The 13,257-nt window shown below is 45.0% G+C and overlaps 1 protein-coding gene across 2 annotated transcripts in view; it reads left to right on the top strand.

Annotated features, from left to right (window-relative positions):
• Positions 1-13,257, top strand: part of ERICH1 (glutamate rich 1) — a 39,168-nt gene that overhangs the window by 5,185 nt on the left and 20,726 nt on the right. For both annotated transcript variants that reach the window (XR_006266837.1, XM_043454438.1), the window contains exon 2: positions 4,816-4,962. Coding sequence is in view for 1 of the 2 variants with exons in the window: in XM_043454438.1 (XP_043310373.1) it covers positions 4,816-4,962 (147 nt within the window). In the remaining variant the exon portion in view is untranslated. The remainder of the gene's footprint in view (positions 1-4,815; positions 4,963-13,257) is intronic.

The raw sequence follows: 13,257 nt of genomic DNA, 5'->3' as shown, positions 1-13,257 counted from the left end.
TCAGTTTTACTGCTTTCCGTTTAACATCCACCCTTGAAAATACAGTTTTTTGGCTAATTTTTTTCCTCATGTCTCCAGATTAGCTCTACACATGTTTTTTTGTCCTCTGAGAATTGTGCTTTTCTGAGAGACAGTGGTTCATAGGGATGATATGGCAAGAGAATCACAAATGCATCAATATCATTTCCATTACCAGAAAGCTCTCCAGTATAAATGTAGTAAAAAGAAATGTGTAGTTTTACACCGATGTTAAATAAAGTATGAACGTAGATGTGAACATAGATGTTGAGGGAAATGTGTGTTACTTTGCCACCAAAGTGAACGTTTTTAAGGAAAAGGAAAATATTTTTGATGTTAATGGGGTGACTTACTGACCTCAAAGTTCAAGAGGGTTTTTTTTTTTTTTTTAAATGCATAGTTGTCATTTTCCTTTGCTTTTTTTCAGAGTGGAACATTATGGAAGAAAAAGTTCTATTTCCGTTGTTTTTGTTTTTGTTTTCATGAGAGCCTTTTCTAATAGAAAATATATTCACCCAGATCCCCTGATGAGGAGGCTTTCCCCTCTGGGAGGTGTGTTGGGAACCAAGTCCCTCAGACAGGGGCCTGTTAGACCCTCCTTCCTAAGACCACCGTGAAGGAGGCCTAATAACTTGAAATACTGCCACTAACACCTCTGTTAAACGTGGAACAAACCCCTGCCTTTTTTTACCCCCAGCTATTAGATTCTAAACATGCAGCTATGTGGAAGAAGAGGTCAGATTGAATAGTTTACCACCAGCAATCAAGCCATCTATTTCCTTTTGAGGTACATGTATTCACAGTTCTTCTCAGGTATCTAATTTCCAAAGAACACTTGACTGAAGATTTATTTTTCTTTGTCTTATGTCTTTAGCCTGGAACAGCAAGTGTGGATGACAGTCCTCTCTGAAAATCATATCAAAATGGCTTGATTCCCCTGTGACACAGAGACTTGATCTCTCTGTTTGGTATTCCATCGTATTAACTTCAGACGAGATGGTTTTCTCCACGGTGACCTTTTGCTGTGTCTCTTGTGTCCCAGCTCCAGGGGCCTGTCTGCGTGGTGATTGTACTCATCTCCTGCGGGCATCCATGTCCGTTCTCCTGCTTTTTTATGTTCTACTGATTACTTTTTGACAGACACCGGAGTTTCAAGTTAGAACCTGCTTCTGCTGCTGGGAGCGGGGTAGGGGCACTGCAGGAGGACGAGGTGTGAGGAAGGGAGGAGCAGGCAGGTCCCTGGGTCCCTGTGGTGACACAGAGCTGCCTTCCTGAACCTGAGCACCCAGCTCTTTTTTGTTTGTTTTTGAGCACAGTGGAAATTAAGCAGAAAAGAGATTTTTAACCTCTAAATTGATTTTTAGGGCTACATTTGCAGTAGTCAACACACACAAACACCCATACACACAGTCACAAGGTGCACTTCAACAAACCAAAGGTGACAGATGCTTTTTAAAAATGATGCTTTACTGCTTGCCAGTACCCTGAAAAATGTAACCTTTCATTTCTGTTCTGCTTTTGACTTGAATCCCTACGTAGCTGTGGCCAGAAGTCCCTATCTGTAGTAAACTGGTAGGCAGTTCACATGCACCCAATCTCCTTCATAGCCCTGGAGGCTCCAAGAAGTTAGAGTCCAGTGGCTGTACATTTCTTTTGGTATAAAATATTAATAGCTAGTGATTTCTATTTAAGTAAGCTATGAGCTTCTTCTGTGACTGCACTGGAGCAACCCCATCCTCCATTTGAAAAGCAGATGAGCTGATGGGAGAGTGGGGGTGGGGACAGGTCCTCGCTGACAGCTTGTTTTCTTTAGAGGACAATGTTTATGCATTGAGTGGTCTTATTCTCTGTGTTGTGAAAGAACACAGAGTGAGGACTAAGAAGTGAAATTCACTGAGGAATCCTCCAGCAGTATTAGCTGGTAGAAAGTATTACTTTAGTTTTGTTTGTTACACATGGCTCTTTTAAAGTTGATTTTGGAAAATTAAAATCATATTATTTTTTAAAAGACTGTGCTTTAAATAGTGGCAACTGAAAGTATTAGACATGTGTTGTTGTTGTTTTGTCACTAAGTCATGTCTGACTGTTTGCAACCCCATGGACTGTAGCCCACCAGGCTCCTCTGTCTATGGGATTTCCCAGGCAGGGGAAATTGGAGCAGGGTGCCATTTCCTCCTCCAGGGGATCTTCCTAACCAAGCGACTGAACCCTTGTCTCCTGCTTTGGCAAGTAGGTTCTTTGCCTCTGAGTCACCTGTGAAGCCCATATGAGACATGTATGTTTATCAGCTTCCAGAGCCAGGCGTGAGGCAAGCCTGCAGCCCCCAGACCCCACCCAAGTCAGAGACCCAGAGCCTGGCCCCGGGACCTTAGCCCTGGGGCTCTCAGCCTGGGCTCTGGGTTAAGTCTTGTCCCTGAGGAAGGACCACATATCCTGAACCTCCTGCAGGACTGGAGACCACACACCAGGGTCATGCAGTGACACCGAAAGACAGTGAGTGGAGACCAGAGGGCCTCGAGACCCACTTTGCAGACAGGCCGCCAGTTAGGCCATAGATACAGTGTGTGCAGGTGACACGCTGAATTCAGGGACAGTGCCGCAGCCACACAGCCTGTGTCTCCGCCCATGGCTGGCCTGCTATGTGCCGCGCCCTCGCCACTGTGTCAGGGCACCAGTGGAAGCAAAATTGTCAGGTGACTGGTTCATCTCAGTGTTTCCTGGTGACCATGCCGGTTTCTCCCTGGGATTGCTGTGTATTTTGACTCCTTCAGGCTGTGGGGTCACTCTGCAGTGGATGCACACTCTGCTTGGTGATGACCCATGTCTGGTTTTCCTGTAGTGTGGTCATGTGTTCACACACACGTGTGTGTGGAGCTCAGCCGTGACCGCAGCGGGATGTACACATCAGCTGCTGCCAGCCCAGGTGGCTCTCGGGCTCCAAACATCCCCAAGTTCATTTTAGAGCAGGGTGACTGGTTAGGGTTTTGTCAACTGCTTTTGGTTCCCCCAGAAATTGCACCCGGTTTTCTGTAGAAGCTTTTCCCTCTGCTGTTTAAGGAAATGCTTTAAGTGACCATTCATTCAGTTTCTATTGGAAACTTGGAACCTGCCCTTTGGACAGGTCTTGGAGTGCTGGTCTAATGGAACAGGCTGCCTCCCTGTGACCCAAGTGCTGCCCCGGCTGTCTGTGGTGGCCTGGGGAACATGCTTGCAGGCCTGTGCTGCCGAACCTGGCAGAGCTGGGAGGCGGGGCCTCCGCTGGCTGGGGAAATGAGGGCATCACCGCCAGGACTGGCTTCCGCCTGCCAGGGCTCCTGGGGGTGGGCAGGCAGGTAACACCAAGACCCTATGCTCCCCCCAGGCACCTGGCCGAGCACCACCTGGGCTTGAGTAGCTTTCTCAGGAGGTCTGTTGTGTTTTTAGACCCAAATTGTGTGTTTTCCAACTAGCACCAATTGGAGGGGCTTATTTCTGCAGCAAGGGCCATCTGTGCACAGGATGAAAGGAGGAGCGGTCTGTGCCATTAGGCTTGTGCTCCCTCTGTGGGACAGGAGTCTGCCCTCCATGACCCACAGGCCGCTCAACAGCCCCGTCACACTTCCCCTTTCACTTCCCCTCTCATATCACCGTCTCCTCAGTGGCCCTAATGTCTGTCCCCCACTTTGTCGTCTGAATACCTCGAGCCTGTCTCCAGAGTCTTGCTCTTGGTTTCTGCCCCATGGTGCTTGGTCACTAGAGCAGTTCTCTCTCTCTTTCTCTCTCTCTTGATTTGTTTCTAAATTTAATGAGGTTAAAACAGATTACCTGGTGGCTCAGACAGTAAAGAATCCGTCTGCGATGCAGGAGACTTGGATTTGATCCAGATCCCCTGGAAAAGGGAATGGCCACCCACTCCAGTGTTCTTGCCTGGAGAATTCCTTGGACTGAAGAGCCTGGCGGGCTATAGTCCGTGGAGTCACAAAGAGTCTACCACGACTGAGCAAATTTCGCTTCACTTCACTTCAAAACAGATTCACTGGATTAACCTTTCCCCTCATCTTTCTTGGCTGCTCTTTTGAGATTGTCCCTGCTCGTTGTTCACACTTAAATCAGGACAGAAATGTTTATTCACTGTGGCAACGCTTCCCCTCTAGTCAGAGCAGAGAGTGCCCTGAGATAAGCCAAGTGAAGAATCTGCATCCTTGTGGGCGCTTTGCCAACTATGCTGTCCCTGTGGGGGCCCCAGATGGGGCCTCGGGGCTGCCCAGCCTGTCTGCTATGAACTGGCGTGGATCCAGCCTCTCCAGTGCTGCTCTGCAGCCCCGGACCACAAACCAGAGTCTGAAAACTGCTCATAGTCTGGTCTGTGCATAAATTCATCCAGCGACGAGGTGGAGGAAGAACAGAACTGTGAGCCCACGTGCCCGACCAGTTCCCAGCCTCACCCTCCCCATCTGTGCTCACACCTGTGGGGGTACCTAGGGCAAGGACAGTGCTGGGGCCTCTGATGGACAGTGCTATGGGGCTCCTGTGATGTGGACACTTCTGGGGGTCCCCTGATGCCTATAGTGCTGGGGGTCCTGTGATTGGGTCAGAAGTGGGAGTACTGTGATGGACAGTGCTGGGGCTGACCCTCATGGGGACAGTGCTGGGGGTCTTGTAGGCACCCCTCTGTTGTGTCCTGTGGAGGGGCAGTCACTTAGTCCTGAGATGGTGATGTCATGATATGTCTTGTTTTATATAAAATTCATTTGCAATTTAAATAAAACTTCAATCAGTAATACTTTTCTTTCTTTTGCAAATTGATTGCCTCTGTAGTGTTTGTTGGAAAAGTACTGAAGAAACTTTATCCTGAGGTTTCCCACGGCCAAGAAAAGAGGGCCCCTGTGACTCCAGCCTCCAGAAACCCACCTGAGAAAGTGCCTCCTGAGAGAGTGAAGGGTCAGAGCGACCCTCCTGAGACAGGTGAGCGCTGTTTCCCTGGAGAGCGAATGCTGACCTCAGGCCACTGTGGCACCACCACTGGGGCAGCGGGGTCATTCTGCTCAGACTTTTCGGGGATGGTTACTTCACTTGTGAGGGAAGAAGTGCCCCCAGCTGGGGATAGGGTCAGGTTCATCACTGGTGTTGGGTTCAACTCCATGCTGTTCCTGGGTGCAGTGACTGGGCCCTGCTGCCCCAGGACCACTGCCCACAGTGTTCCTGCTGCTCTTCTGTTGGAGAGCCAGAGGTATAGGAGGGACGCTCAGCCTCTCAGCCCTGGAGTCACACTCAAGAATAGTGGCTGCTGTCTACTGTGCTTTTCCCTTTCAAAGATGGTCCTGTCCTGGGCTGAACTGTACCCTCTACAATTTATGTGTTGATGTCCTGACCCCAGAACCTCAGGATGTTGACCATGTTTGGAGATGGAGCCTTCAAAGAGGAGATGGAGTGAAATGAGACCTTTAGGGTGGGTCTAATCTAGGGCAACTGGTGAGATAGGAAGAGATCAGGACCCAGACACCTACAGCAAGACGACCGTATGAAGGTGTGGGAGAAGACAGCCATCCACATGCCAAGGCAGGAGGCCTCAGGAACCAGTCTTGTGACACCTCCATCTCAGACAGCCAGCCCCCGGGAGAACTGGGAGAGAATGAACAAGGCCCTCCTGTGGTGCCACCCAGAAAACTACCCTGACACCTGCTCCACCTGCAAGACGCATGCTTGGTTTTGTGTGAATACAACGTAGCTTAGAAAGGCAGGCGCCCTGGGGAGATGTGCTATGCAAGCGGAGTGGGCGTCCCTCTGCATTCCTGGTTATCTGTCCAAATGTAACTGAGCTGATGTTCTTAGTCTTTTTTTTTTCTTTAATTTGTATTTAGGGTTTATTTGAGTTTTCTTTCCTCTTCTAACCTGATGTGATTATTCACTAATGAGCTTCCCAGGTGGTTCAGTGATAAAGAACCCGTCTGCTAATGCAGGAGATGCAGGTTCAGTCTCTGGGTTGGGAAGATTCCCTCGAGGAGGAAATAGCAACCCACTCCAGTATTCTTGTCTGGAGAAACCCATGGACAGAGGAGCCTGGCTGGCTGTAGTCCACGGGGTCACAAAGAGTCAGACACGACTGAGGACACAGACACACACTTTCATTAGTGCCGTAATTTGGGCAGTGTCTTTCCTCAGAAGCTCCAGGTTGGATCACATCGTTTCAGCAGGCAGTTGTCCCGTGTGAAGGCCCACGCTATGATGGCTGGTGCCAGCAGCTGTGTGGTGCCGTTGGAGGCTAGGACAGGGTGGACACCAGGATCCTGAGAGAGGTTGCATGGCCAGCGCGGCACCAAGGCTGGGAGAGATGCGAGGGTGCTGCAGGTGGGATTCGGCCGTGTTCTTAGTGTCTGTCCACCTGTGTGCTTCTCAGACCGCAGACCCTGTGAGTGGTGCTTGCTATCTGAGTCATGGCCTCTGTGTACCCCGTGCAGGGTACACTGGTCACCTGCCATAGTCTAAACTTGGGTGAGAGGGGGCGGGGGAGTGGTGAGAAGGATGCGGTGTGGCTAGGATGGTCTCATCAGGTCCTGGGGGGGCATCTGGTCCGTCTGTTTCTGCACACCCTGCACTTTCCTCCCCTTGCAGAGTGCCCTCTTGGCCACGAGGATCCTTGGACTGGGGGTTGAAGGCAGAGTCTGATGGGTAGGATCCTCCACCCTTCCTCACGGCCTCAGGCAATGAGTAGAGGAGGCACTTCTGGGAGTTTTCATTTTTTTCACAGATGCAAATGAGCCTAACTTATTTGCCTTCCTGAAAACTCCATGCAGTGTACAGCAGCAATGTATTTTTTTAAAGATAAAATTCATTTAATCTAAAGTTTACCATAACCATTTCAAAATGTACAATTCAGTGATTTTTAGTATACTCACTATGTTATGTAAGATTACCACTAACTCCAGAACATTCTTATCACCCCAAAAGAAACCCATATCCATTACAGTTATCCCCATTCGTGCGTCCCTACATTTTTGTTTCTTTAATTTATTTTATAATTGGAGGATAATTGCTTTACAATGTTGAGTTGATTTTTGCTGTACAACAGTGAGAATCAGCCTTAATTATACATACATCCCCCCCTCAGTGGCTTGGAGAATTCCACGGGCTATATAGTCCATGGTGTCACAAAGACTCGGACACAACTGAGCGACTTTCACTTTCACGTTTCACTTTCGCCTCCCTCATGAGCCTCCTTCCCCTCCACCCATCCCAGGCTGGGCTCCCTGTGTTGTATAGTAAGTTTTCACCAGCTATCTTTTTTATACATGATAGTGTATATAATGCTGATGCTACATTCTCCATTTGTCCCACTCTCTCCTTCCCCCAAAAGCCATAGTTCTAAAGGACACATGTACCCCATTGTTCATTGCAGCATGATTTACAGTAGCCAGGATATGGAAGCAACTTAGATATCCATCTACAGATGAAGGGATAAAGTTGTGGTACATAAGTATAATGGAATATTACTCAGCCATACAAAAAAAACGAATTTTAGTCAGTTCTGTTGTGGTGAATAAACACAGCCTGTTATATAGAGTGAAGAAAGGAAGAGAAAAACAAGTATCATATATTAACACACATATATGGAATTTAGAAAAATGGTATTGATGAACCTATTTGCAGAGCAGGAATGGAGTCGCAGATATATAGAAGAGACCTCCCTACTTTCTGTCTCTTCAGATTTGTGTATTCTGGACATTTTGTGAGTGGAATTGCATAATAGGTGACCTTTTGTGTCTGACTTCTGTCAGTTCAGTTCAGTATCTCAGTCATGTCCGACTCTTTGTGACCCCATGGACTACAGCACACCAGGCCTCCCTGTTCATCACCAACTCCCAGAGTTTACTCAATCTCATGTCCATTGAGTCAGTGATGCCATCTAACCATCTCATCCTCTGTCTTTCCCTTCTCCTCCCACCTTCAATCTTTCCCAGCATCAGGGTCTTTACAAATGAGTCATTACTTCACATCAGGTGGTCAAAGTATTGGAGTTTCAGCTTCAACATCAGTCCTTCCAGTGAACACCCAGGACTGTTTTACTTTAGGATGAACTGGTTGGATCTCCTTGCAGTCCAAGGGACTTTCAAGAGTCTTCTCCAACACCACGGTTCAAAAGCATCAATTCTTTGGCACTCAGCTTTCTTTATACTCCAACTCTCACATCCATTCATGACTACTGGGAAAATCATAGACTTAACTAGATGGACCTTTATTGGCAAAGTAACGTCTCTGCTTTTTAATATGCTGTCTAGGTTGGTCATAACCTTTCCTTCCAAGCGTCTTTTAATTTCATGGCTGCGGTCACCATCTGCAGTGATTTTGGAGCCCCCCAAAATAAAGTCAGCCACTGTTTCCACTGTTTCCCCATCTATTTGCCATGAAGTGATGGGACTGGATGCCATGATCTTAGATTTCTGAATGTTGAGCTTTAAGCCAACTTTTTCACTCTCCTCTTTGACTTTCATCAAGAAGCTCTTTACTGCTTCTTCACTTTCTGCCTTAAGGGTGGTATCATCTGCATATCTGACGTTATGGATATTTCTCCCGGCAATCTTGATTCCAGCCTCTGCCTTATCCAGCCCAGCATTTCTCATGATGTACTCTGCGTATAAGTTAAATAAGCCGGGTGACAAGCCTTGACATACTCCTTTTCCTATTTGCAACCAGTCTGTTGTTCCATATCCAGTTCTAACTGTTGCTTCCTGACCTGCATACAGGTTTCTCAAGAGGCAGGTCAGGTCGTCTGGTATGCCCATCTCTTTCAGAATTTTCCACAGTTTCTTGTGATCCACACAGTCAAAGGCTTTGGCATAGTCAATAAAGCAGAAATAGATGTTTTTCTGGAACTCTCCTGCTTTTTCGATGATCCAGTGGAAGTTGGCAATTTGATCTCTGGTTCCTCTGCCTTTTCTAAAACCAGCTTGAACATCTGGAAGTTCACAGTTCACGTATTGCTGAAGCCTGGCTTGGAGAATTTTGAGCATTACTTTACTCTAGCGTGTGAGATGAGTGCAATTGTGTGGTAGTTTGAGCATTCTTTGGCATTGCCTTTCTTTGGGACTGGAATGAAAACTGACCTTTTGCAGTCCTGTGGCCACTGCTGAGTTTTCCAAATTTGCTGGCATATTGAGTTCAGCACTTTCACAGCATCATCTTTTAGGATTTGAAATAGCTCAAATGGAATTACATCACCTCCACTAGCCTTGTTCATCGTGATGCTTCCTAAGGCCCACTTGACTTCGCATTCCAGGATGTCTGGCTGTAGGTGAGTGATCACCATGGTGATTATCTGGGTCATAAAGATCTTTCTTGTATAGTTCTTCTGTGTATTCTTGCCACCTCTTAATATCTTCTGCTTCTGTTAGATCCATACCATTTCTGTCCTTTATTGAGCCCATCTTGGCATGAAATGTTCTCTTGGTATCTCCAATTTTCTTGAAGAGATCTCTAGTCTTTCCCATTCTATTGTTTCCCTCTATTTCTTTGCTTTGATCACTGAACAAGGCTTTCTTATCTCTCCTTGCTGTTCTTTGAAACTCTGCCTTCAAATGGGTATATCTTTCCTTTTCTCCTTTGCTTTTTACTTCTCTTCTTTTCACAGCTATTTGTAAGGCCTCCTCAGACAACCATTTTGCCTTTTTCCATTTCTTTTCCTTGGGGATGGTCTTGCTCCCCGTCTCCTGTACAATGTCACAAACCTCCATCCATAGTTCATCAGGTACTCTATCAGATCTAGTCCCTTAAATCTATTTCTCACTTCCACTGTATAATTGTTAGGGATTTGATTTAGGTTATACCTGAATGGTCTGGTGGTTTTCCCTACTTTCTTCAATTTAAGTCTGAATTTGGCAATAAGGAGTTCATGATCTGAGCCACAGTCAGCTCCCAGTCTTGTTTTTGCTGACTGTATAGAACTTCTCCATCTTTGGCTGCAAATAATATAATCAGTCTGATTTCGGTGTCGACCATCTGATGATGTCCGTGTGTAGAGTCTTCTGTTGTGTTGTTGGAAGAGGGTGTTTGCTATGACCAGTGCGTTCTCTTGGCAGAACTCTATTGGCCTTTGCCCTGCTTCATTCTGTACTCCAAGGCCAAATTTGCCTGTTACTCCAGGTTTTTCTTGACTTCCTAGTTTTGCATTCCAGTCCCCTATAATGAAAAGGACATCTTTTTTGGGTGTTAGTTCTAGAAGGTCTTGTAGGTCTTCATAGAACTGTTCAACATCAGCTTCTTAAGTGTTATTGGTTGGGGCATAGACTTGGATTACTGTGGTATTGAATGGTTTGCCTTGGAAACAGATCATTCTGTCATTTTTGAGATTGCATCCAAGTACTGCATTTCAGGCTCTTTTGTTGACTATGATGGCTACTCCATTTCTTCTAAGGGATTCCTTGACCACAGTAGTAGATATAATGGTCATCTGAGCTAAAACTCACCCATTCCAGTCCATCTTAGTTCGCTGATTCCTGGAATGTCGACGTTCACTCTTGTCATCGCCTGTTTGACCACTTCCAATTTGCCTTGATTCATGGACCTAACATTCCAGGTTCCTATACAATATTGCTCTATGCAGCATCGAACCTTGCTTCTATCACCAGTCCCATCCAACATAGGTGAGCAGTTTTATATGCTCATCTATGTTGTTAGGAGTATGACTGCTTCTTTTCTTTTTCTTGCTGAGTAATATTCCATTCTGTGGATATATAACATTTTGTTTATCTGTTCATCAATTGATAGATGTTTGAATTTTTTCTACTTTTAGGCTTTTATCAATAAACAATGAACATCTCTGCCAAGTATTTGTGTGGACGTGTGTTTTCAGTTCTCTTGGATGTAAACCTAGGAGTGGAATTGCTGGGTCACATGGTAATCCTGTGTTTACCATTTTGAGGAACTGGCAAGCTATTTTCCACAGCAGCTGTGTCATTCTTCACCCCATCTGCCGTGTAGGAGGGTTCCAACTTCTCCACATCGTTGCCAACACTTGCTGTTTTCTGTTTTCTTGATAACCATAGTAGGTGAGGTTGCACCTCATTGATTCCCATTTCCCTGATGATGTGTGTTGGACATTTATGTATCTTTTGTAGAGAAATGTGTATATAAATCCTAGGCCCATTTTTCAGTTGGAATGTTTTTCTTTTTATTGCTGAGTTGTACAAGTTAGTTATAATGTGGACAGTGGAACTTTATCAGTAACATGACTTAGAAATATTTTCTCCCGCTCCATGGATTAGCTTCTTACTTACTTCCTTGATGGTGTCTTTTGAAGTATAAAATATTGTAGTCTTGATTAAGTCCATCATACCTATTTTCTTCTGTTGCCTGTGGTTTTGGTGTCATATTTAAGAAACCAAATCCAAGGTCACAAGTTTTACATCTAAGTTTTCTTCTATGAGTTTTATGGTTTTTGCTTTTACAGTCAAGTCCTTTATCTATTTTGAGTTAATGTATGTATATGGTGTGAGGTAGGGGTCCAGATTCATTCCCTTGTCTGCAGATGTCCAGTCATACCAACACCACTTGTTGGAGATACTGTCTTTTTCCCACTTGGCACTCTTGTCAAAAATCAGTTAGCCAAAGACCCTGTGCTCAATGCAGTAGGTCTGGGTTCAATCCCTGATCAGGGAACTAGATCCCACATGCCACACCTAAGAGTTTGAATGCCCCAACGAAGATCCCCTGGACTTCAACTAAGACCCCATTAGGCCAAATTAAAAGAAGAAAAAAAATCAGTTAGCCATAGCTGTTTGGGTTTGTTTTTGGGCTCTCAGTTCTGTTCCACTGGTCTCTATGTCTGTTCTTGTGCCAGTACGACACTGTTTTAATTACTGTAGATTTGTCATAAGTTTTGAAATTGGAGTAAGAGTCTTCTGACTTCATTATTTTTCAAGATTGTTTTAGCTATTCAGTGTCCCTCACAGTTATGTATGAATTTTAGGATCAGCTTGTCCATTTCTGGGGGAAAAAAGCAGTTGGAATTTTGATACAATTTTGTGTTGAATTTGCAGATGATTCTGGGGATTAATGCTCTTTTACCAATATTAAGTTGTTCAGATCCTGAATTTAGTCTAGCTTCCCATTTCTGTCATCTTAAAATTCTTTAAACAATGCTCTGTAGTTTTCATTATAAGACAGGTACATCCATGCTTGGTATGTCCATGCATTCTCTGTTGTGTCCAACTCTTTGTGACCTTAAAAAAAGTTTGTCCCAAAGTATTTTATTCTTCTTGATATTGTTATAAATAGAATTGTTTTCTTTTTGGATTAGCTAGTGTATGTAAATACTAATAAACCCTTTGACCTTGGATTAGGCAATGGTTTCCTAAATATGGAAACACAGATTTTTGTATATTGACCTTATTAGCCAAACTTACTAGCACTAGCAATTTGTGTGTGTGTGTGTGTGTGTGTGTGTGTGTGTGTGTGTGTGTGTGTGTGTGTGTAGTTTTCAGGGTTTTCTATATATAAGATCTTATCCTCTGTGAGCAGGGATATCTCACTTTTCCCTATTCAGGTTGGACGCCTTTTATTTTCTTTCTTGACTATTGCCTTGTTTGGAACTTTGAGTATAATATTGAAGCAAAGTGGCATGAGTGTGAATTCTCATCTTTCCTGGTCTTAGGGTGAGCATTCAGGCCTTCTCAGTGGAGTGTGACGTCAGCCATGTGCTTTTCGTGCTTTCTCTTTGTCATGTTGAAGTTCTCTCTATACTAATTTCTAGAGTGTTTTTTAGTCATGAAAGAACAGTGTATTTTTTTGAAGCACTATATCTTGGGAATTCTGAAGGAAAAACACTATTTGCAGCTAGAAAAAGAGAAATCTTGACTAAAGACAAAACAACAAAATCACAATCAAATAGGCAAAAATTGTGTGGAGGTCAAATGAAAGGTCATTTGAGAATTTCCTTGAAGACTTGATGCCTATGGAGGCGGCAGCTTGCTGATAATCAGAGTTGTAGATGTGCCCAGATCTCTTCAGTGTTGGAAGAATCAGCCTAATGAGGAAAGGGCCTTTGTCAGTCAGCCCTTGGGTGAGATTGAGAAAATGTTCCCTGTACTGTTAAAAGACACAGCATGGTGATTCTGATAATTATTTGTTCACTTTCAGTTCAGTTCAGTTCAGTTCAGTCGCTGAGTCGTATCCAACTCTTTGCGACCCCATGGAGTGCAGCACACGAAGCCTCCCTGTCCATCACCAACTCTCGGGGTTTACCCAAACTCATGCCCATTAAGTCGG

The sequence above is a fragment of the Cervus canadensis genome, chromosome 31 (assembly GCF_019320065.1).
Source record: "Cervus canadensis isolate Bull #8, Minnesota chromosome 31, ASM1932006v1, whole genome shotgun sequence".
In the NCBI taxonomy this organism is placed as follows: Eukaryota; Metazoa; Chordata; class Mammalia; order Artiodactyla; family Cervidae; genus Cervus; species Cervus canadensis.
The sequence above is the reverse complement of the archived record's forward strand: the minus strand, read 5'-3'. Positions and strand labels throughout refer to the sequence as shown.